Source organism: Oncorhynchus kisutch, linkage group LG8 (genome assembly GCF_002021735.2).
Source record: "Oncorhynchus kisutch isolate 150728-3 linkage group LG8, Okis_V2, whole genome shotgun sequence".
Lineage (NCBI taxonomy): Eukaryota > Metazoa > Chordata > Actinopteri > Salmoniformes > Salmonidae > Oncorhynchus > Oncorhynchus kisutch.
This window is the reverse complement of record NC_034181.2, coordinates 64,815,751-64,839,512: the sequence shown is the minus strand read 5'-3', so window position 1 is coordinate 64,839,512 and position 23,762 is coordinate 64,815,751. Positions and strand designations below refer to the sequence as shown.

General features: G+C 43.3%; 3 protein-coding genes across 5 annotated transcripts in view; 2 read left to right on the top strand and 1 right to left on the bottom strand.

Moving 5' to 3' along the window:
- Window positions 1–1,875: 1,875 nt before the first annotated feature.
- LOC109895261 (eukaryotic translation initiation factor 4 gamma 2-like) lies at window positions 1,876–9,002 on the top strand. Of its 3 annotated transcripts, none has more exons than XM_031830864.1 (21): window positions 1,876–2,063; window positions 2,814–2,924; window positions 3,092–3,157; window positions 3,240–3,365; window positions 3,623–3,725; window positions 3,821–3,952; window positions 4,070–4,136; window positions 4,221–4,372; window positions 4,455–4,565; window positions 4,649–4,831; window positions 4,925–5,060; window positions 5,146–5,300; window positions 5,410–5,517; window positions 5,623–5,751; window positions 5,847–5,951; window positions 6,058–6,273; window positions 6,377–6,635; window positions 6,728–6,932; window positions 7,037–7,245; window positions 7,363–7,484; window positions 7,634–9,002. In XM_031830864.1, exons 8-21 carry the CDS (start codon window positions 4,289–4,291, stop codon window positions 7,697–7,699), a joined length of 2,088 nt encoding a protein of 695 aa, XP_031686724.1. In that variant the 5' UTR covers window positions 1,876–2,063; window positions 2,814–2,924; window positions 3,092–3,157; window positions 3,240–3,365; window positions 3,623–3,725; window positions 3,821–3,952; window positions 4,070–4,136; window positions 4,221–4,288; the 3' UTR covers window positions 7,700–9,002. The 3 variants fall into 3 exon arrangements, with proteins under 3 accessions (XP_031686724.1, XP_031686726.1, XP_031686725.1); XM_031830866.1 differs by having other exon boundaries at window positions 1,877–2,063; window positions 5,410–5,505; XM_031830865.1 differs by having other exon boundaries at window positions 1,890–2,063; window positions 3,092–3,365.
- A 1,473-nt stretch (window positions 9,003–10,475) lies between these two features.
- On the bottom strand, window positions 10,476–20,110 carry LOC109895414 (RNA polymerase-associated protein CTR9 homolog). The gene is made up of 22 exons (XM_031830863.1): window positions 19,936–20,110; window positions 19,456–19,554; window positions 18,405–18,644; window positions 18,195–18,312; window positions 18,013–18,102; window positions 17,671–17,927; window positions 17,469–17,576; window positions 17,142–17,378; window positions 16,805–17,023; window positions 14,616–14,799; window positions 14,251–14,525; window positions 14,062–14,149; window positions 13,717–13,865; window positions 13,489–13,605; window positions 13,052–13,197; window positions 12,889–12,960; window positions 12,550–12,685; window positions 12,208–12,351; window positions 11,938–12,062; window positions 11,752–11,851; window positions 11,558–11,664; window positions 10,476–11,455 (listed from the first exon to the last, which is right to left on the bottom strand). The coding sequence occupies exons 1-22, from the start codon at window positions 19,978–19,980 to the stop codon at window positions 11,062–11,064; spliced, it is 3,450 nt and encodes a 1,149-aa protein (XP_031686723.1). The 5' UTR covers window positions 19,981–20,110; the 3' UTR covers window positions 10,476–11,061.
- Window positions 20,111–20,924: 814 nt separating this feature from the next.
- LOC109887999 (uncharacterized) overlaps window positions 20,925–23,762 on the top strand; it is a 33,092-nt gene continuing 30,254 nt past the window's right edge. The window contains exons 1-7 of the mRNA XM_031830862.1: window positions 20,925–21,094; window positions 21,726–21,954; window positions 22,183–22,296; window positions 22,382–22,562; window positions 22,780–22,838; window positions 22,916–22,970; window positions 23,492–23,650. Of these exons, the coding sequence (XP_031686722.1) occupies window positions 21,735–21,954; window positions 22,183–22,296; window positions 22,382–22,562; window positions 22,780–22,838; window positions 22,916–22,970; window positions 23,492–23,650 (788 nt within the window). The 5' untranslated portion in view covers window positions 20,925–21,094; window positions 21,726–21,734. The remainder of the gene's footprint in view (window positions 21,095–21,725; window positions 21,955–22,182; window positions 22,297–22,381; window positions 22,563–22,779; window positions 22,839–22,915; window positions 22,971–23,491; window positions 23,651–23,762) is intronic.

Below are 23,762 nucleotides of genomic sequence, written 5' to 3'. Positions count from 1 at the left end.
GGATGCTGGACAGGCGGGCAGGTGCTGGTAGCGATCGGTTGAAGAGCATGCATTTAGTTTTACTTGCATTTAAGAGCAGTTGGAGGCCACGGAAGGAGAGTTGTATAGCATTGAAGCTCCTCTGGAGGTTGGTTAAGACAGTGTCCAAAGAAGGGCCAGAAGTATACAGAATGGTATCGTCTGCGTAGAGGTGGATCAGAGAATCACCAGCAGCAAGAGTGATATAATTGATGTATACAGAGAAGAGAGACGGCCTGAGAATTGAACCCTGTGGCACCCCAATAGAGACTGCCAGAGGTCTGGACAACAGGCCCTCTGATTTGACACTGAACTCTGTCTGAGAAGTAGTTGGTGAACCAGGCGAGGCAGTCATTTGAGAAACCAAGGCTGTTGAGTCTGAATGTGGTGATTGAAAGAGTCTAAAACCTTGGCCAGGTCTATGAGTACAGCCTCTTATTGATGGAGGTTATGATATCGTTTAGGACCTTGAGCGTGGCTGAAGTGCACCCATGACCAGCTCTGAAACCAGATTGCATAGCGGAGAAGGTACAGTGGGATTCTAAATGGTCGGTGATCTGTTTGTTAACTTGAATTTCGAAGACCTTAGAAATGCAGGGTACGATAGATATAGGTATGTAGCAGTTTGGGTCTAGAGTGTCTCCCCCTTTGAAGAGGGGGATGACCGGCAGCTTTCCAATATTTGGGGATCTCAGACGATACAAACGAGAGGTTGAACAGGCTAGTAATAGGGGTTGCAACAATTTCGGCTGATAATTTTTAGAAAGAGAGGGTCCAGATTGTCTAGTTCTGCAAATTTTTAGGGGTCGAGATTTTGCAGCTCTTTCAGAACATCAGCTATCTGGATTTGGGTGAAGAAGAAATGGGGGAGGCTTGGGCAAGTTGCTCTGGGGGGTGCAGGGCTGTTGACCAGGGTAGGGGTGGCCAGATGGAAAGCATGGCCAGCCGTTGAAAAGTGCTTATTGAAGTTATCAATTATTGTGGATTTATCGGTGGTGACAGTGTTTCCTAGCCTCAGTGCAGTGGGCAGCTGGGAGGAGGTGCTCTTATTCTCCATGGACTTTGCAGTGTCCCATAACTTTTTGGCGTTTGTGCTGCAGGATGCAAATTTCTGTTTGAAAAAGCTAGCCTTTGCTTTCCTAACTGCCTGTGTATATTGGTTCCTAACTTCCCTGAAAAGTTGCATATCGCGGGGGCTATTCGATGCTAATGCAGTACGCCACACGATGGTTTTGTGCTGGTCAAGGGCAGTCATGTCTGGAGAGAACCACGGGCTATATCTGTTCCTGGTTCTAATTTTTTTTTATGTGGCATGCTTATTTCAGATTGTGAGGAAAGCACTTTTAAAGAATAACCAGGCATATTCTGCTGACGGAATGAGGTCAATATCCTTCCAGGATACCCGGGCCAGGTCGATTATTAAGGCCTGCTCGCTGAAGTGTTTTAGGGAGCGTTTGACAGTTACGAGGGGTGATCGTTTGACCGCAGATCCATTACGGACGCAAGCAATGAGGCAGTGATCGCTGAGATCCTGGTGAAGACAGGAGGGCAGGTTGGTTAGGATGATATCTATGAGGGTGCCTGTGTTTACGGATTTTGGGTGGTACCTTAGACAAAAGGCTTTATAAAAATTGAGAGAATGCAGTTCATGAATTCAGTCCAGGAATACAACACACATACATAATGCGTGTATTTCCCCCAGTAAACTGACGTTACCTTTTTTATTTAGGGATTTATAATATATATATATATATATATATATATATGTATGTATATGTGGGTGAGCATGAGAAGGGAGTATTTGATTCTGTTTTACGTGTGATACAAAGGCTGGCAGCCCAGTAAATAAAGTCCCATCAACGTATGACGTAGATTACAGTCTGCGTTCTTTTCACCAGTGGGAGGTCTGGCCCTGGAACGCACTGCTTTTTATTTCAGTATTTCCAGTTAATTAATCACGACCAAACAGGGTCCTTCCTTCTTTATTTTTATTTCTCACATTTGGAAACCACACAACCTACAAAACTGACGTTCCTTCGGTGAAGGTATGATCGTTACATCTAGTCTGTGTTTAACTTTAGGTTTGGCTAGCTGGCCGTTTAACTGTTCTAAAATGGCTTCCGATTGTTAACCTAGCTACTTGGCTAGCTTTCCAATGTGGCGTTTCCTGCGTATGCTAACTGGATACAAGTCTATAACCTAACTAGCAGTTTAACTTCAATTTATCACGACACATTACTAGAACATGGAGTCTTGCCATTGGTAATATACTACTAATATTAAGCACTTGCCACACAACCGGCATATTGTTATTTTCATGTAACATCATGATTGCAGCTATCTGGCTAGCTATTACACTTTGTAAATGTTGATATTGTATCACAAGACAGTTGACAATAATGTTGAAAGTGATATGACTGCTTGCTAACTAACGTAGTTAACTAGTCCACCACAACCAACAGGCAGAGAGGAAATGATGAGCTAGTTACCGGTAGCATTAATTAGCTAGCTAGTTAGTTAGTTATAATTTAATAAACAGATCACCTTTGATCAGAATAGACATGGATGGCTAAACATGCCATGGATTCGGAATCTCAGCATTACAATGTCCTTGTCATGTTGTTTAGTTAGTTAAATGAGTCAGGCTACCAGTAGTTAGCTACTGGCCATTTACAACAAAGGATGTGTAGCGTTAGCTGCGAGTGAAGATAGCCAACTCTGTGATTTAGCAGGAAGTGTATGCCATGCGTCAATCTATTCATTTACTTTGTACTCTAAAAATGCATTTTCTTCAGGTCGCTTTTGCCTACCCCCACCCATTGAATATTATTATTTTCGGGAATTCATCGTTGTCAAGCCGCCAAAGTGGAGAGTGTGATTGCAGAAGGGGGTGCTTCTCGTTTCAGGTAAGATTGTAACTTGTTTAGGGCTAAATGCAATTTAGTCCTCAGGTCGTTGTTTCCCTTCCTACTGATATCCTTCACATAGTGTAGAATAGATTATACCTTTTAATAGTCCTAGCTATGTCATTTTGTTCACACTATTCTCCAAGTAAATAATATTTGTTCCACAGTGCTTCTTCGGGTGGGGGAGGAGGTAGGGGTGCCTCTCAGTACCATCCCAAGACTGTCGGCAACAGGTACTATTCAAGCCATTTTACCAAAATGTAATGTTACTCCAAACAGTCTTACTTCAGATGTCACTAATGCTGTTAATTGCAGCGAGTTCCTGGGGAAAGCCCCAGGATCTAGCGTTCAGAGATGGGTTCCTTCACGAAGCACTAGACGAGATGCCAATGCCTCCAATGAAAAAGAACGACATGATGCAATCTTCAGGAAAGTGAGAGGGTATGTAATCCCCTAATACATTTTGGCTACACACATTAGATTCAAATAAAAATGTTAACTTGTAGGCTGTTTACCAACTTGAATCTGGTTGGCGCCCCATAGCTTCTTTTTTTTTTTATCCATTAGAAATGACTGGCCCATTTGCAAGTCAGCAGATTTCAGTGAATGTGTGTTAGTGGTGCCATTTTCTAACACCAGATAATGCCTTGTCTTCAGAATGCAGTATTTTTCATGTTTCCTGTTCTTTCCATCCTCAGCATACTTAATAAACTGACCCCCGAGAAGTTTGACAAGCTATGCCTTGAGCTCCTGAATGTGGGCGTAGATTCAAAACTCGTCCTAAAAGGAGTGATCTTGCTGGTAATTTAAAATCTATTAGCTCTGTGTGCATTAATGTTTATTGATCGAGTGGAAACGGCTTTACTGTTCAGTGTACATCACCTCATTTCAAACAGATTGTTGACAAAGCCCTCGAAGAGCCCAAGTATAGCTCGCTTTATGCACAGCTATGTCTGCGCTTGGCAGAGGACGCACCGAACTTTGACGGCCCATCGCCAGAGATCCAAACGTCACAAAAACAAAGCACCGTAAGCATCGTTGTCATCCTCCTCACAGATTGATTACTACTATTATAGACAATGGTATCATGTTTTTTTTTTCTCACCCCGTCTAATCTTTTCATTTGGAAACAATGTGTGTTGCAGACATTCAGGAGACTTTTGATTTCTAAGCTTCAAGATGAATTTGAGAACCGCGCCAGAAATGTTGAAAGTGAGTGAACATTTGAAAAAATGTGCCTATTTTCTGTGCCCTGTGGTTGATTGTGCTAACCTTTGCTCTTTTCTATTCCCTCAGTCTATGACAAACATGACAACCCTCTTACCTCTGAGGAAGAAGAGCAGCATGCCATTGCCAAGTTTAAGATGCTGGGAAATATCAAATTCATTGGGGAACTTGGCAAACTCGATCTTATCCATGAATCTATCCTTCATAAGTGCATCAAAACAGTAAGTCGAATACATCAGTACTGTTTTTACAATGTTAAACCATATGAAATACATGTTAACTAATCTTTCGTCTTTATTTCAGCTTTTGGAAAAGAAGAAGAGAGTCCAACTTAAAGATATGGGGGAAGATTTGGAGTGCCTCTGTCAGATAATGAGAACAGTGGGGCCTAGACTCGATCATGAAAAGGCTAGGGTAAGCATATACACTTGAGTCATTTTATTTAGTTTCTTAATATTCTTTTCCATTTGGGCGTGACTAATTTGTTTCTCTTGCAGTCTTTAATGGATCAGTACTTTGGCCGTATGAAATCCTTAATGAACAACAAGGACTTGCCGGCAAGGATTCGTTTCCTGGTGCAGGATTCAGTGGAGTTGCGAGAGAACAATTGGGTGGCTCGCAAAGCTTTTATCGATAATGGACCAAAGACGATTAACCAGATTCGTCAGGAAGCAGTAAAAGTTAGTTAACCATTCTTTATTAAGTGCAGCCAAATCTTATGAATCTGTAATGCCACAGTGTGTCTTAATACACTTCTGCTTTGTGTCTTGCAGGATTTGGGTGTTTTTATTCCACCAATGGCCCAGGGAATGAGAACTGACTTCTTTTTGGAGGGGCCCTTCATGCCTAGGTTGAAACTTGACAGGGAAACTCTTGGCGGGTTGGCGGATATGTTTGGACAGATGCCAGGTACATCCATGACTGACGCTCCTGAGTAGTTTGAATTTATTACTGTCCTGTTGTCCAACATTTTAATGTGTGTCCTGACTACTAGGGAGTGGGATCGGCACAGGCCCTGGAGTGATTCAGGACCGGTATTCGCCCACCATGGGCCGTCACCGCACCAACCCACTCTTCAACGGGCACACAGCCCCTGCTACCCAGTCTCAGTTTGAGATGGGAGGCAAGCCCTTCATCAAATCTAACCAGGTGACAGTTGCACACTTTACTAAAAGCAGTAGCTTTTGAATATTCTTGGACTGCTCAAATCTTGATGGATATGGCATTGCATCTAAAGTAATTTCAAACATTTTTCCAGGGGCAGAATCCAATTTTCCAGAACCAGCAACAGCAGGCTCAGTCTAAGGACATGGCACCGCGTTTCATCAAGAAAGGATCGCTCAACGCTGATGAGGTACAACACCTGGTAGATACCCACTCTTTTAAACCACCGTTTGCACAGGCAACAAGCCAAAATACTTTAATGCAAAAGATGAGAACGATGCATAATACCCTCTATTCCCCGTCTTAGATCAGTCTAAGGCCGGCACAGTCATTCCTTCTCAACACAAACCAAGTGCCAAAGTTGCAGCCGCAGATACCAACAATGATTCCTCCAAGTGCTCAACCTCCACGCACTCAAACACCACCACTGGGACAGGTAAAGACAAACACGCATACCGCTTTTATAGCATTCAGCTGGAGTTGATGTGTATTTAAAGTCTGCCCACTCTAAACGGTCTTATCATTTCTCAGCCTCCTCTGCTTGGTCTGAAAACCAACCCTCCTCCAATTCAGGAAAAACCTCCAAAGACCACCAAGAAACCGCCTCCTGCAAAGGAAGAGTTGCTTAAGATGACCGTATGTTCCATTTTACAATCTCAAGGAACTCCTTCAAGTTGTACCTTTTACCCCATAGAAGGATTTCCGAGCGCTAACAGTCTTTGTCCATATTATATCTTATCAGGAGACCATAGTGACCGATTACCTGAACAGCAAAAACATTGATGAAGCTGTGAACAGTGTAAGAGAGATGAAGGCTCCCAAACACTTCCTGCCTGAGATGTTGAGCAAGATCGTGATCTGTTCTCTTGACTGCCCAGACGAAGACAAGGAGCATGCCAGCACCTTGATCCACACACTCCGCACAGAGGGCCTTGTTACTGGGGAGAGCTTCATGCGGGTCAGTCTTCCAGTCATGGCAAAGAGCTTTTGTTGTAAGATATCAAAGGTTCTACTGTTCAGTGAATTTACTCACCACATGCCTGTGTACTTTTTTTTTACAGGCTTTTCTCAGTGTTCTGGACCAGTGTCCCAAGATCGAAGTGGACATTCCTCTGGTGAAGTCCTACTTGGCCCAGTTTGCAGCGCGAGCCATCATCGCAGAGCTGGTGAGCATGGACGAGCTAGCCCACCCTCTGGAGAATGGCACCCACTTCCCCCTCTTCCTGCTTTGTCTGCAACAGACTGCCAAGCTGAAGGATCGTGAGTGGCTCACTGATCTATTCCAGCAAAGCAAGGTCAACATGCAGAAGATGCTGCCTGGTATGTCAACCTCTCCAAAACCCTTAGCCTAGAAAGCTCTGTCAAGTTTTCACATTTTAACAAGATTGTTGTGATTTTGCCAAAATCTGCAGAAATCGACCAAAACAAGGATCGCATGCTGGAGATCTTGGAGGGCAAAGGCCTGAGCTTCTTATTCCCACTCATGAAGCTGGAAAAGGAACTGCTGAAGCAGATCAAAGCAGACCCCTCTCCCCAGTGCATCTACAAGTGGATCAAGGACAACATCTCCCCTAAGCTCCACACCGACAAGGGCTTCGTCAACATCCTCATGACCAGGTATGGGGAAAGGGCTAATGCCCACATTGCAGAGTTCTGTGGTTATGCATCTTGAGATGCATGTTATTAAGACTAGGTCTGAATTCTGCTCCCCCCCCCTCCAGTTTCTTGCAGTACATTGCCCAAGAGATAAATGCCAGTGAGGAAGAAGACCAGTTATCAGCCCCCACTAAAGAACAGCTGGACCAGGAGAAGCAGCTGCTGCTGGTCTTCAAGCCAGTGATGCAGAAGTTCCTGCATGATCACCAGGATCTGCAAGTCGGTGCCCTCTACGCACTGCAGGTCCACTGCAATGCTAAAACTTTCCCTAAAGGTACGTACAGGTCACATGGTCAAATTATTACTTGGGTTTTATGCAATTTTATGCAAGCGCATTTGCCTAGAAGGGTTTTTGTTCAGTGGTTTAAAATATAGATTTTTATTTCTCTAGGAATGTTACTGCGCTATTTTGTCCACTTCTATGATATGGAAATCATTGAAGAAGAAGCCTTCCTTGCATGGAAAGAAGACATAACTCAAGAGTTTCCTGGGAAGGGGAAAGCATTATTCCAGGTAATTACATTTCTACTCCCAGACTATTTGTATTGCAACTCACACCATTACAGGTGCATACTAAACTGTCTTTTTTTATTAGACTAGAAATACACCACATAAATGGGTAATGCATCTCTGTTTTGGCTCATGGTATGTTCCCTGTGAAGGTGAACCAGTGGCTGACCTGGCTGGAGACTGCTGAGGAAGAGGAGTCTGAGGAGGAAGCTGACTGAAGAACCAGCCAAAAGCCTAATGGTGCAGAAATGCTATTGATATAATACCGCTTTTGTTTCCTTCCCATCTTCCCTGTCCCAATATGATATGCATACCTAACCACTGCAACACTTCATTCCGCTATCAAGTTTTTGGCCATATTAAGCCAATGCATGTTTAGTCCCCCCCCCCCCCCCCCTTTGGCTCTTTTCTAGCACTTAAGTGTAATAATGGTTTGCCATCTGTTTTAAGAGCCCTTTTTTAAGATCAATGGTATCAGCTGCTTTGAATCTAGACTTTTGTTTTTCTCCAAGACAATTGAATTGCAAGGGCCTTGTTCCTGCTGCTGAATGCTATGCTTTTATTTTTGTTGTTAGCCGATTAGCAACACTGTAGAGATGCACTTTGCTCAACGTCATACATGAGTCGTTGCAATATTCACTCATCCCTTGATTGTTACAAAGAATCCTCAACTGTAATCATTGGTTACCATAACATTAATGGTTTATATTTGCTTGTGTTTCTACCTCCTCATTATGGGCTTCATGTGTTGGGTTTGAATTGCTTAATGTCTCCATTTCAAGTGAAAACACCTAGTCTGGACTAATGCACAAGTCTGTAATAAAAAAAAAAACGGTTTTACTTGCACAATATCCTGATTGTAAGAATTCAAATTCAGACCTTTTTTTTAAGTGCTTTTGTGGATGTATGGCACATCGCCTGGGAGAGATGAAATTATGCGGCCTTGTTAATTTATCAACCCTCATTGCTGTGTACCTCCCTCTGTATCTGTCATACATTGTGATACTTGAATTTCCTTTACGGGGAACAACCAAACAAAGTGTGAGTTGGTTTTGCATGGCTCGGTGCCCCAGCTGAGGGGTGATTTCACTTAAGGACCAATTGAATGGTCTAAACATTTGCAAACTAACCCACCTGGGGCATCAGGCCATGCAAAATGAACTCGCACACGGTCTGTTCTCATGCAACAATTTTCAAACTGCACAAGTGCAACATGTTTTAATTGGTGAATAAAGTTAACATGAGAAATTCATTCGGTTACACTTTAACTCTGCCCTCACCCCCCCTCGTGTGAAAAATTGAAGCCTGTTTGCCATAATGTCTGATCCAGATATTTATTGATTGTTTTTATCAAGATTTTAAAAATTATAATCTCAACTTATTATGATCTAATGAAATCACGAGGTATACATCTGTACAGTACAACTTTCTGTAAAAGTGTTACTGTAAGGTTCTGTAACTGCTAAGAATGTTCTTGTGTACCACTATTGCTTAACTTTTAAATAAAGTTAAACACTTAGACTTGTCCTGTGTAATATTTCACCTAGATTCAGATATGTAACTGTGAACCCAACAGGCCATTTAATATGGTTTATAATGTCCTGCAACTACTGTATTAGTGCATAGTTGCTATGTATAACTCCCCAATGACCAAGGCAAGCTCTCAAACACTTCCTCTGTTTCTTGGTAGGCCAATGAGAAATGCCCAAAAATTACAGAAATTCCAGTTACCATGGAAGTTAACTGTTTTGATTTTTAAGGAGTTGCCTTAATATAGCACATTGTCACACCATTATTTGTTGGACCATTCCCCTACTGAATGGTTTTATTGCAACGGACTGATCCTTACGGAGAACACTTCAAGTGTCCACATGTGGTATGCATTTTGTAAGAACTTATGGTTAGAGAAACTTACTTCTTGAAGTAGGTCGCAAAGGACGGATGTAACGCAGCATGAAGAGGATGATTCAACCCCTGAATGCTGATTGGCCGACAGCTGTGGTATATCAGATAGTTTACCACGGGTATGATGAAACATTTATTTTTAGTGCTCTAATTACATTGGTATCCAGTTTATAATAGCAATAAGGCACCTCTGGGTTTTGTGGTATATGGTCAATATACCACAGCTAAGGACTGTATCCAGGCAATCTGCGTTGCATCAATGCTTGGCCATGGTATATTGGCCATATATCACACCAACTCAGCCCTTATTGCTTAAATATAGTACTGTAGCATTTTTGCATGGGGAAGATAAGGCCCATTAGTAGCAGTTGTATGTTAATACAGTGTGTCCACAGCTAAATAAGGCACTTGATCAGTGTCTTTAGTGGGCTGGGGGTATTCACCAGAATTGTGATGAGTATTTGCAGTGCACTTTAGGCTATAGCCAAGGCCTAGTTGTTCACTTTACTTCTATAGTCCCATTTCCTTATGAGCTTTTATTATTTGTAGACTAAGCATCCCATCTGCACTTTGAACAGATCTACACTGGTATCCATATTCAGAACCATGTTTAGGCTACCGACACAGTGACAACTGAGAAAACCTCCACAACAGGTCAAACTCATTCCATGGAGGGCTTTAGTTTCTGTTTTTTCCTTTTAATTAAGACCTAGACAACCAGGTGAGGGGAGTTCCTTACTAATCAAGTACAAGAGATACTCCGCCCTCTGTGGAACGAGTTTGACAAGTGCGCTACAACATACGTTCTTCAGACAGGCTCGGTCAGCCCCGTCAGACATACCCTGATCTAGTGTTGTCAGTTGCAGAAGCTGGCCACAGACAGGACCTCTTCACAAACATGTGTTTGCCTCATCCACCCCACTGTGGTACCTCCGGAATGGGGCCATGTATTTGGAGTCTCGATGCGTCTCAAACTCTACGAATACATTTACAACTGCATCACCTAGGCATGCCGCCAGATTACTTAGCACTTCTTGTATCCATATAGAGGATCTAAATAAAAAATGGCACATATATACACTTTCACTATTGAAGCTGAACTTGTAATATGGTATTTTATTCACCACAGCATGACTGACATGAGGTTTGCCCAAAATATTTTTCTGAATGGCAGAGGTCATGTTGATACAGAAAACAAGGAAAATGCAGCCAAAACAATTACAACACATTTACCCCATAATCAGAAGATAAGTGTCAAGTTGTTTTCCAATGTCATTACAAGCATCTTCATCATCAGAAATAGAAAAAAAACAAATATTTATTTTGTGTTTGTTTATTATCTACATATAATTTGTCCCAACTCTGGGTCAATTTACTAATTTTCTGTGACGTCACCTCTTCCAATCAGCTGTCAGACTACTTACAAGTCAAATTTTCCATCCATCATCAACAAAACAAAAGGACATGAGGTACAGCATCAATGCAAAAGTCTTAGTCTGGTGACCAAAAACTAGTAAAGACAACCCACAGTAAGGGCTACAAAGCTACACTGCATATGTGCTCAGTTCAATTTCATGGTACAAACCAAGACGGAAGAAAAAAAGCCTTTACAAAAATCTGTTAAAAAAAATAATAAAAATTCTGTAGGAAAAAAGTCAGTTCTGAGTTTGAGGCCTCAGTCACTGTCAGAGCCAGAGCCGTGGTTGGAGGCCTCTTTGGCTGAGCCCCCTGGTTCTGATCCGTTGTCGGAGCGGTGTGGGGAGCACGCCGGAGAACCTGCTTCAGAGCCAGAGGCTGCGGCCGGTGAGCCAGGTCGGGACTCGTTCTCCGACCCAGAGCGGCTCCTCTTGCTCTCGTTATCAGACTGCTCTGAGTCAGACTGCTGCTGCACTCTCTTCCTCTTCACTGGACGGTCGCTGCCGGAGTCACTAACCGAGTTTCCGGAGCGTTGGGGGCTTCCAGCTTCGCTGCCAGAGCGGTTCCGGCCCCCGTCGGACTCACTGTCGGAGGCGATGCGCTTCTTGTGGCCGCCCTCGTTATCAGAGCCTGAACCACTGTCTCTGGGGTTTCTGGGTGGTCAACAGACAAAGAATTATGAATTAGTGGCACAAAACCCTTCGGAGTTGTATTTTCATGTAGCATTTCATGTACGAATGAGTTTATGCCTTCACCTGTCTTCAGCAATTTTCAGTCCATCCTCGTCTGATGAAGAGTCGGAGGATGAGATGATGGCCTTCGACTTGATCTTGCCTTTGAGAGATGGTGGCACAGGCTCGTACTAGACAAGAACAGAACTGTTACAACTCTGGGCCTAAGGCCGGTCATTTGGGTTTAAAAATACCATTAGAACCTAGATATAACTGACCTTTTGCATCTTCTTGCCGCCCGCTCTGGGTTTGCGTTGCTTTTTGGGCCGTGAGCCTCCTTCCTCGTCATCGCTGCCATCGTCACCCCCTTTGTTGGGTCTGAAATACACAGTCACAGTGCCACTCACACCAGGCCATTTTCCTACCGGTCACTACAAATAAAACACTTTCCACAGCAGTCTCACCTCCTCCTCTTCCTGCGGCCCTCCTCCTCACTCCCGCTGCCACCCTTCCTCTTCTTCCTCCTTCTCACTGGCAGGTCCTCATCAGAGCCATCGTTGACAAACTCATCAAAGTCCCCTTTCTTGCGCTGGGGAGAACGAAACAAGAACAATATAGTCACACTGCACCCTAGATCGTTTGAGATTTATATCGATCTGATGTGCCATGAGCTAATCATTGATCAACACAAACCTCTGCATTGCACTAGCTGTTCTCTACATATTTGCACTCACTCGGCCGCCACCTTTCCTCTTCTCTTTCCTTTCCTCCTTCATTCCATCGGCGAAGGAGAGCAGACCCTTGGTCTTCTCCACGTACATGGCTCTCTGCTCCAGCAGCTTCTTCTGATCCTCTTCCAGCTTGGTTCTCTTCTCCTCCTGGTGGTGCAGCAGGAAACAAGGTCAGTGGGTTAGTCACACTGTTATAAAGGAATACATTTACAGTGAACCAAAGAAACATGTTAATCAAGACATCCCAGCCTCAAGTAAGGTATGTTTACTTAAATAGCTTTTCCATTATGGTTTACAAGTACAACATAGAAGGGATGAGGGACTTGTGACATCCCATAGACAGACCTGTTCTTTATGCATCTGTTGGCGCAGGAAGTCCCTCTCCTGATCCTGCTTGGCCCGGATCTCCTTCTCCTCCTCGTCCTGCTTCCTGGCCCGAGCCACGTGATACTGAGCCTGACTCAGCAGGTCAGAGCATTGCCTGCAATGACCCCCACACAAACACAGCTCACAATCCAGGCTTAGCCTGACATCTGATGGCTGGGCTCAGCTGTCATCCCTCTAAATTCCTCTGAGGTGTGATGAGAATTTTGGCTAAGAGTGGTTCATTGATTTACTGAAGGCTATGAAGTAAGTACTGGCCTGTATTTGGATTTTAGAGGGGAGATATTTGTTCAAACTGACCTGGCCTCCGTGGAGGCAAGCACTAGGTCGAACCTCATCTTGTCACCTGCCTTGGCAAGGTAGCTGAAATACCTGAGACAAAAGAGAACAGAAAAGAGAAGATTAGGCTGAGAAAAGTGAAGGATTATTTTAGGAGAAGTGTTAAAGTGAGTTTAGGGTGTACCGGTGGGCCAGCTCCAGCTCTTTGACAGCACTGAGTACAGCCTTTAGGTTACTCTTCTCATCCTTCAGCACCAGAGTGGCCAGCCTCTGCAGCACCAGGGCCACGTTGAACATCAGCACTGTGTCACTGGGGGCCACGTGACGTGCCTGGGGACACAGCCAGCCACATCAGTGAGCAACAGGTAGGGTTGCAAAATTCCAGGAACTTTCAATAAATTCCCTAGTTTCCCAGAAAGCATCCTGAAATTCCTGTTTATTCCCTTTTGATCCCAGGAATCCTCCAAAAATAAAAAAAAGTTCACAGGATTTTGCAACCCTAGTAACAGGACATTCACACAAGGGTCACCTTGCTTTCACATAAACAAGCTCAGGGAAATGAATCCCAGCCATAGGGTTACTAAAAGGAATGAGAGACACTTCATTTCACACAAATCTCACCTTCAGCAGAGTCTGTTTGCACTCCTGGAGTTTCCCGCATTTGAAGAGTGCCCGAGCCAGGTACAGCAGCACCTCAGTGTTCTGATGCTTGTAGAATTTCTTCAGACAGTTCTCGTACTAAACGCCACAAAGAGTGGATAAGACATTTTAATAGAACTCCTCAAGTAAAAAAAATAGGAATGTAAAATAACTCTTCAGTGTGTACTATGTGCCAGTACAGAGCCTTACCATCTGCACAGCGCTGATGTACTGTTTCTGCTCCACGTAGATGTGGGCCAGGTTGAGCCAGACGTCACTGATATCAGCTGTGGCTTCTCTCACCTGGGCAAACACGTCACGGGCCTCTCGGTAGTAGCCCTTATGGGCCAGGACGGCACCTGGACAGAAAAGACGGCAAACGCTGAGGTATTTACACGCTAATAGTTATCTGAGGTATTTACACGCTAATAGTTATCTGAGGTATTTACACGCTAATAGTTATCTGGAGGTAAATACATGCTTATAGTTAAACACAGTCAAGTCTGAGTATCAAGCATTTATGTGAATACAATGAGTGAGTGAAGGCCAACAAACCTATGCCGTTGGCAGCGTAAAGGTTCTTGGAGTCGTTTCGTAGGACCTGTTTGTAAATGGCCAGGGCTCGATCCTGATGTCTCTTTTCCTGGAGGGACACAACCACAGACACAGACAAATGATGAAGGCACTGTTTCTGACAGTGATGATTTATGGCTCCACATCAAAACAACTGATATTCTGCCGTACCTTCTCCCGGTCCCTGGTGGGCTGGTGCAGGGTCTGGAGCCACACGTTGCCCAGGGCCAGCATGGAGTAGGTGTCGTTCTGAGTGGACGGCTGCTTGAGGATACGCTCAAACTTCTTCTGACCCGGACCCCACTCCTGCTTGGCCAAGTGGAGATTCCCGATCAGGGACCAGGCGTCTGGGTGATCCTGATTAATCTGCAGAGCCTCTTTGAACCAGTCGGAAGCTTCATAGAAATTTCCTTTGTCACGAGCCATTGCGCCAAGTCGCAGGTAACCTGCAAGCAACAACAAAGGACCAATTGATACGCACACACCCTAAGGAGACAGACATTAACCAAAAAGTATAGTGTGTCTTCAGTGCTTACAGTCGACGTAGTTGGGATGTTCCCTCAGGATGTTCTTGTAGAGTTTCTCCGCCTCGTGGAATTCGCACATGGCCTCATAGAGCCTGGCTAGGTTGTAAGACGTGGTGACAGAGATGGCGTTGTAGTAATGCTCGTCATGCTCTCCCTCAGCTTTGGCCCGCTCCAAAGAGGCCAGGAAATATTTCTAAACATGGACAGACAGAACAAACCCCTGAAATCTATTTATAGCTCTGTTGTGTCTACTAGGGTTGGGCGATGTCTGGAATGACACACGTCCTGTCCAAACATCATTGATATACGATTGTACTGTAAAAAAATGTAAAAAATAATCTGGGGGGTGCGCGTTGAGCACGGAGAGGTCAGTCAATTGGCGGGAAGAAGGACTATAAAGGACACATTGCTAGGCCTAGTTATTTATCTAGTCTAGGCTGTTGAACGATTTACAAAATTGGTAGGGCAATGTTTCTCTTGTTCATAAAAATACTCCGACAGGAGCTAAAAACAATTATTACAGCCGTATCAAGTGTAGTCTATTGTAATTTCATTAGGCGACTTTCCGACAGTTTCAGACAAAAATAAAAAAGGCGTGATGGGATTTCACTATAGTACAGTCTGCCGTATGCTAAAACAGGAAGAAAAAAAACTATGGCTCCTTGGTGGGAAAGAAAAGCCTGTCTTCACCTGTTTGGCAGTTTGGTTTCAGGCTGAATGATAAAGGTGATCCAGCAGACCTGAATAAAGGTGATCCAGCAGACCTGAATAAAGGTGATCCAGCAGACCTGAATAAAGGTGATCCAGCAGACCTGAATAAAGGTGATCCAGCAAACCTGAATAAAGGTGAGCCAGCAGACCTGAATAAAGGTGAGCCAGCAGACCTGACCTAAGTCACTTTCAGAATGTGTAAAAAGACAATCAGGGCAAAGGATCGACAGACTGCAAACCTCCGTCAACATTTATAAGTCCATCATCCTGCTGAGTTCGCTACTCTGGGGCAGAATAGTTGAACATGCTGGTGTTCCTTGCCAGAAACCATTAGCTAGAGAGAAAAAAAACCCGAATGGTTCCTAATTGTACTTTGTTTAATTTTAAAAATGTAGCCTATATTCAAATCCAGATGCATCATACTCAAATGACATATTCTAGCCTATCAAAGCTTGAAATACTTTTTTTGCACTTGTTTAGGCTACTTTATTTATTTTGTAGGCCTATATTTAGGATTTGTACAGTTCGATAGGCAAGAGGCATATCCTAATTGGCTTATGCTAAAAACCAATAGGCCTATGTTCATTCCTATGTTCATTCGTTTTTTAAGTGTTATAAAGAATGTTAAATAATAATTTGCTTTATCTAATTTTACATTTAGTATTTTTACAGGTCGATAGGCAAAAGGCATAGCCTAAGCCAATGTTCATCCATCTGCTATAAAGAATGTTAGACTAAATAATCATTTGTTTTATCTGATTGTTGACAATTTATTTAGCCCACACTTTGGTCAAGTAAAGCAGAAACATGGCAGGTTTGTTTATACTTCCTATTCGATTAGTCTATCTTGAAATGGTTTGTTCTCTCCCTCGTTAATACTATGTTTTTATTTCGGCTCGTCACAAACAACAGCTGGAACTCTGCTACACCTATAGATTCATTCCATGGTTGATCATGAAACAGTAGGATATGCCTAGGCCAACAAGTCACGTTACAATTGAGTGGAGATTGGGGAGGAAAAGGGAAATTAAAGTTTAAAACAATAAGCCCGACAACAGAATGCGTGATGCCAAAGTCCTATGATCATCCAACATTGGTGGGGGGAAAGAAAACACATTTAGGCCCCATTTGACATTTTGCGCTGCTTTGGTGCTCTCCGCTCTATCAATAATCTACATTGTTCTCTTGCATTATGTTAATAGTCTAACTACCTCATATGTATTGAACATTTAGGCTATGGCAAATAGGGAACAGGCTATCCGGCATGTCGCCTTGCTGGGTGCTCTCTGCACTGCGCTGTTCTGCGCTGCCAGACTCCAGAGGTGCAGTCAAATTAAAATATGCTAGACCACCGTGTGACATCACGATGTCGTCACTATTGACAATGGCTGTCAAACATCAAACACAAAGGCAAGTTTGAATTCATTGCTACAACATGTAAATGTCTAAATCTAGTCAGGAAGCTCTGCCATCCTCCTAAACTGTACCTTGGCCTCTCCCAGGTTCCCCAGTCTGAAGTGGAGAGCCCCCAGGTTGTTGAGGATCTCAGGGGGGACGTCAGCCTGGACCTTCTCCTGCAGAATGCGGGTGGCCGTGCCGTAAGCAGAGAGGGCGCCCTGGATGTCGGTCTGCTCCAGGATCTGAGCCAGCTCGATCCAGGCCTCAACGTCATCAGGGTACTGCTCGGTCACCTTCTTCAGATGACCCTGCAGAACACAAAGACATTACATCTTATTGATTTTAGCAATAGTGCTGATTAACATCTACAGAGTTACAAGTGAATACCTCATGTGAGGTTCACCTTTGCATAGCTGTTTTACTTACTTTGGCAATGTCTCTCTTTTCCTGATCATCTGAAGTAGCATAAAGAGATCCCAGGATCTTCATGGTTTCATAGTTGTTGGGGTAGGCCTTTAGGACCTTCTCAAAACACTGGGCTGCATTCTCCTTGTCTCTACGGTACACGTACATCTGCCCCAGGCCAAAGAAAGGCAGCACAAAGGTAGACGAGGCAAATTGGGTGGCCTGGTAGTAGTACTGGAAGGCCTGGTCATAGTCCTCCTGAAACACACAAGAAGGAGAGATGTAATGCCCATTCAATTAGAAAAGCAAGAGTCACCCCGAAAAATAAACTGAGGCCTTAGCGTTTACCTGTACATGAAAGGAGCGGGCCAACTGGTAGCAGCTCTCAGCCTGCATTGCTTCCACCTCTGTGTTGTGAAAGGCATGGAGAGCCAGGTGCTGCACTTTACTGTAGTCCTGGAAATAAGAAAGTACATCAATGTGAATGATAAACGATGCTCAGGTCAAGACATGCTACTATATACCAGGAATAAGATGACAACCCTCTCACCTTTTTGAAGAAGAAGTGGTTAGCCAGGTGGTTGAGCACCATGGGGTTGCTGGGGTCAATGGTGTAGGCTCTGGATAGGAGCTGCACTCCATTCTTGATGGAGTCGGGCTCCTTGCTGTTGAGCTCCAGCACAGCCAAGCCCACAAGGGCTCCCACACACTTGGAGTTGAGCTCCAGGGCCCGGCCAAAGGCCAGACGGGCCTTCTCCAGCTTACTGAGCTTGACAAAGCAGTGGCCCATCCCCAGCCTCACCTCGGCTGGTAAGAGAAATAGTGACGGTATATTAGGAGAGACCAGGGATATTGTTCATTTTAATATGACAGGTACAAGTGAAATGCTTACCAGGACATCCAGGGTTTGTGCGTAGAGCCTTCTTGTAGTAGGCCAATGCTCCCCTGTAATCCTTCTTATTGAAGGAGATGCAAGCTTTACCTGTTGAAATGAAATGTATAGTGGTTAGGCCCCATTTCGAAGTGAACCTTTGTAGTTGTAATGGTAGATCTTTCCCTTTGTGTTTTACTTACCAAGTAGAGCAGGGATGTTATTGGTAGACTGGTTCAAGACAAAGTGGAACTGAGCGTCAGCCTGGTCCATTTTGTCCCCCTCCAGCAGGCAGAAACAGGCTCTTCCCAACAAGTGGTTCTGTTACAACAGATTACTCTTGGTTATGATTTTTTGTGTTGGGGAAATTAACTTTCACATTATCCAATAAATTGTTAAGCTGATTATCTTACCTGGTCGTACATGATGATCTTGTCTGCCATGGTGTAGAGCAGGGTGGCCTGAGTGATGAGCTCCTTCTTGGCATCTTTGTTCTTCTCTTTACGTGCCTGCTGAACATAGTAGGCTGCCAAGGTGTCCAGACAGGTCATCTGGTCCTTCTCATGGTCTCTGTAGTCCAGGTTCCCATCGATACGGGCCGCCTCCAGCAGCTTGACAAAGTCCTCCGTCTTCGTCTGTTTGTAATACTCCAGCTAAAAGAAAAATATGTCTGTTTATTTTGGTGACAAACAATCCATAAACAAACCATCAGTCAGTGGGAATGCAACTACATAACTCACCAGGGAGGATAGCCCATTTCCTGAGTTCTGTATAACATTTAGACACCGTGGGAGATATTTGCCGACACGTACCTGTTTGGCAACACTTTTCCCATGTTGGAGAGTATATCCGTGGTTGGTGGACAGTTCTGATAAGGAAATTGTTGTTTGTGTTGCCGGACTGTGCCCAGGAAATAATTACATTCAATTGTTAGATGCTACCACCCCCCTCCAAATCAAAACATTCCATGTTTTGTCTCCGTGTTTCACACCTGTTTGTCTAGCTAATCAGCCTCACAATTGGGAAGCATGCTGCTGCAGACGGGTAGTAGAACAGTGTCTGTGCGCGCAAACATTGACATCCATGTTTGGTTTTGCCTTGGTAGCCTATAACAAATGGATTCAATTATTTCCTTCGGCGATGCAGACGACAGTTTCCTAATCAAAACCGTCCACGGATATACTCTCCAACATAGGAAGTGTCTCCAAACAGGCACAGGTCAGCAAATATCTCACACGCCTCTCCAATGGTATGCCATCAGATGGAATGTTACTGTTAAAATAACTGTAAATGGTGGCAAGCCTGCAGGGCTACAGGGAGGAGTTACAGGTAACAGTAGAAATTACAATCTAACTGTATTTGATGCATCACTCATACAGAGTAATACGTGCAACTGTCATTTCAACCATTTAATTTCTTAAGGCTTAAATTAATTATCATACCAGTCTATGTATTCATACTTACAGCAAGAGCAATCCATATGTGCAACTGTGTATGCTCCTGTTTCAGGATACTGATGACCTCATCTCCTTCTGGCAGCTGGTCGAAATCAAGCTCAATGACCTGCAGAACAAATGTCTATGTGAACACCAGTTCGTACATATACAACATGACATGTGACCTTTAACCTATGGCTAAACAGCTTGATCAGAAAGGCTAAGTTACTTTATGAAATGTTTTGACTGGGGACAAGAAGTGGCTGCATTTACTAGTTAGCTTACTGAATGATCGGAAAGACAATATCATGGTGTAGAGCAGGGTGGCCTTTACAACTCAAATCTTGGTTATGAATCATAATTTTCATGACTGATAGTAAAAATTTAAAAAAATAAATCTCAGAAGTTGTTAGCGATCAACAAGCACAGGGCAATACTACGTTAGCTAACGTTAGTAGGCTAGCTGTAGCAATCCACGGTCAAACAAAGCAGCGTAGATAGTCCTTACCTCATCGGTGTCCCGTAAGGGGATTTCAATTGATCCCCGAGACATCTTGGCTGATGGAAATCCACGTCTCTACACCAATATATTCCCAAGATTCGTTCAGCTGTCGCCGTGGTCTCGAGGATCTGGCTCCACTTCCGCTCTACAACAAATACATGGATGTTCACAAAACAATGTCCGGGTAGGACAGCGAGCGACTGGTCGGAATAAAATGACCCACTGGTGTAATACCGGTAGCAAATAAAAGTGTCCTCCTGACTAATCGAACTGTTGTTCTCTCTCTTCTTGGCAGCCCAAACTTCTTTCAACTGAAAGAGAAACATTCTGTATTTTCACAGTAGTCTTTGTTTTATTTTCAAAAGTAGTAGGTCTATTTGTTGTTTAGAAACCGGTAAATGTTTGTTAATAATACAATGTGTTGTGTTCACTATTTTAACATGTGCAAAGTAGGGAACTAGAATTTGTACATGATGCAGTGCGCCAGTATGCCTTTCAATTCAAGCTCCATAGTGGTCGTGTTTGAGAACATCAAAACCGTACTGTATCATGGGTATATTGTGACTGACTGATCTACAAATAATAAAATACAAGAATGGGAAGGAAAGGCAGGACAATCAATCAAAATTGATTGGTTGATTGATTGACGATTGATTAAGGGAGGGGAAAATAAGACAATAATAAAATCTGTATTAATTGTGATAATCGTCTGTGGTGTGTTTCTGTGACCTGTGCCCAGTTCTTCATTGACCCTGCCCTGTCCTAAAGAATCTGATTGCTACTGGCGATTTCCTATTGGTTTATACAGGAGATGTTATGCAGATGATCTAGAATAATTTGATATGTTAAACTGACTAATGTTAATTCAAAAAGTCCATTAACTGATTTATTGTTTGCTGGCCTGAGCCAGCAATTGGTGGAGCTGAGGGGAGGGGGTGGGGGTGTCAGCTGGTTTTGATGTGTGGCAGTGAATGATCAAAACAGGCAAAGGCTACACTCACTGAAGAGCATCTTGAGGGTTTCCCACTGCAAACTGGCAGCAATAGAATTGTCTAAAATTAGTGTGCATTTTTGACCAGCTTGTGTGATGAGATGTAGCTAGTTGTTATACGTTTTCATATGCACATGTTCTGCCGCTTTCAAAGGAATATTCCTCAACTGGAAGGTAAAGACTTTATTCTTTTGTATTCTCACCGCTTTCTAACATATCTAACATTCTTAGGGTAAGTGTATATGTCTTGTATAACTTCATAATGCAATCTTGATTCATTAATAGCTGTAAATATCTCATGTAGGCTACTTGACATCTAGTAAGCTTAGACAACCTCTCTCTGTTTTGTTATGTAATGTTTCCACTTTCCACTGTCTTTCTTTGCTTCGTGTGCTGTTGACTGACCTGCAGTTTCAGTTACATGACTATCACAAATCTAGTCCCTGGTTAGGTGAAAGTTCTGAATGGTCATTCCTTTCTCTTGCCCAGGGACCCAAAAGGAAAAAACACATGAGTTCAGGAAACATAAGTTAACAAAAGAACATTCACATTCTAACTGGCCCTTAATACATTACGTGCATGTAAGTATGGTATTATATATAATGCATATAATGCACTTCTACAGAGATAGAATAGTCCTTAACAAACTAACTCAAACTTTCCGCCCACAATCAAATCGAAATATATAAAACAACACTTCGATTCTAACAATTTCTTGAAACTCCAACTTCAGACTTTTTCAGACTAATTTGTAAACCACTATGACATGTATCTTATATGCATTGTCATATTTTTCTTCATACAGAGAGATGTTATGGCCTCGGAGAACTTACTGAATGGAGATCAGAGCTTTCATGGGGAACAATCTGAATCTAATCTTCTGAGGAGCCAGGGTGAGAACCATGAAAGCAGCAGGCCATCAACTCAGACCAGGCCGATGAGAGAGGACAGAAGGGGATACATAGCACCAGCTCTCTCAAGGGATTCTGGAGTTAGTTCCATAGACCATCACCAGCTGCCGGAAAGCAATGAAAGTAAGCATTGATATTACTATTGACTTATTGTCAATGGCATAAAACCTTATCATAATACAGAACATCTTGATAACCAGGCATTAATTTTTTCAGAGCAGCATACAGAATGTTTTTATTTTTAAAGATGTGTATAGACATCTAAGTTTAAAACTACTTTCACCACTGCACTTTGACTTCTGCTTTCGCTTATTTGAAGTTGTACATGACAAAGCGTGATGGATGTTTTAGTGTGGAGCAGCTATGGACCAGAGGATTCTACTGAAGAAACCATGGACACAAGTACATTTTCTGAGGAAGAGCTTCTTGATATAACATTTGAGGCATGCAATACCGCTGGCACAGGTACAAATCACCTCTTGTAATAACAGCGGTACATTAGTGTTCTCTTTGTGTACTGGCATGCTTCCTAAGTCTTTGTTCTCCATAGGAGAGGTTCTGGTCTCCACGATCATGCAGTACCTGCAGACGATGACAAGCCAGAGCCCAGAACAGGACAGGCTGAATGCTTTGAATCGTATGCTGGACCCTGAGTGCCGGGACCCCGCTATTAGCAGGGCCAAATTCCAATCCACCATGAGGGAGTGGATTGCCCAGTGCAGCCAGGATGGGTAAAGAAAAACCTTCAGACAACTAACTGCTATAGAATGTTCATCTGCAGCAGCCTTATAATCAACAACATGCCTCAGAAGTTTTGCCACTAAAAATGACTCAAATTTGTAGTTGATTGCATCTGTTTGTGTGATTTATTTTGATAAAACATTGGTTAATCTTGCTAATCTGCTGTGTACCTATAATTGGAGACTAATGATTGTTTGTATCTTTCAGCATGCATGAGGACAACAAACATATTTCAGGGGAAAACCCTTGTAAAGTGTCTATAAATGGTAAGGTTTTACTTTTGTAGGCAGCCTGGAAATCCGTCTCAGATTACAGTGCAGCACTGATTGTGTTGTTCTTTCAGGGATGGATTTCTCAGGTCCTGAAACTGCCTTCTCAGAGAGAGAACAGTGTCATTGGTAAGTTATTCAGCTTTCTCAGTCACTCATGATTTGACTCTTTCTATGCAGTACTATTTCTGTATTCTACTGTATTCAACTGGCTTCCAGTTGAAGCTCGCATTGGCCCCCAGTGGTGGAACTAGCTGCCCCCTGAAGCTAGGACAGCAGAGTCCCTGCCCATCTTCCCTCTGATGCTAGGACAGCAGAGTCCCTGCCCATCTTCCGAAAACATCTGAAAACCTACCTCTTCAAACAGTATCTTAAACAATTATCCCCCCCCCCCCCCCCGCCAATACAAAAAAAGACACACACACACACACCTTCTAGCTCTGACTCTACTGACAGCTATATTATTGAGGAAAATGTTACTTTCTATGCCTGTGATATGTGGTTGTCCCACTGTGATAAGTGGTTGTCCCTCTATCTCAAGATTAATGCACTAACTGTAAGTCACTCTGGATAAGAGTGTCTGCTAAAATACTACAATTTAAAATGTAAATGTATTAATGCTATAAATCTGACTTCTCCTTTGGCTCTAGTGACTCCAGGGAGTTGCTGGCCACTGTGTCTGAGTTGAAGCATGCGCACCGCAGAATGAGTAAGCAGAACAACAGCCTGTTGAGGAATGTATCTCAGGGTGAGGACACCAACCTGCAGCTCACAGTGGAGATCACTGAACTAAGTGCCAAGCTGGCCAGGTACTGTCTGTGAGGATGGAGCAATATGTTGTTTTGATATGGTGGAACATTATATGGATTCATTATTGCAAGGCGTGGTAGTTCTGATGATTTACTGTTGTAAAACTGTCTG

Coding starts and splice junctions, on each gene's coding strand:
- LOC109895261 (XM_031830864.1), top strand. CDS start 4,289: ATGCTGGGAAATATCAAATTCATTGGGGAACTTGGCAAACTCGATCTT. Junction 4,832..4,924: donor TTCGTCAGGAAGCAGTAAAA/GTTAGTTAACCA, acceptor TGTGTCTTGCAG/GATTTGGGTGTTTTTATTCC. Junction 7,246..7,362: donor TGCTAAAACTTTCCCTAAAG/GTACGTACAGGT, acceptor TTATTTCTCTAG/GAATGTTACTGCGCTATTTT.
- LOC109895414 (XM_031830863.1), bottom strand. CDS start 19,980: ATGTCTCGGGGATCAATTGAAATCCCCTTACGGGACACCGATGAG. Junction 17,928..18,012: donor CACAAACCCTGGATGTCCTG/GTAAGCATTTCA, acceptor TTCTCTTACCAG/CCGAGGTGAGGCTGGGGATG. Junction 13,866..14,061: donor TTACGCTGCCAACGGCATAG/GTTTGTTGGCCT, acceptor TTTTCTGTCCAG/GTGCCGTCCTGGCCCATAAG.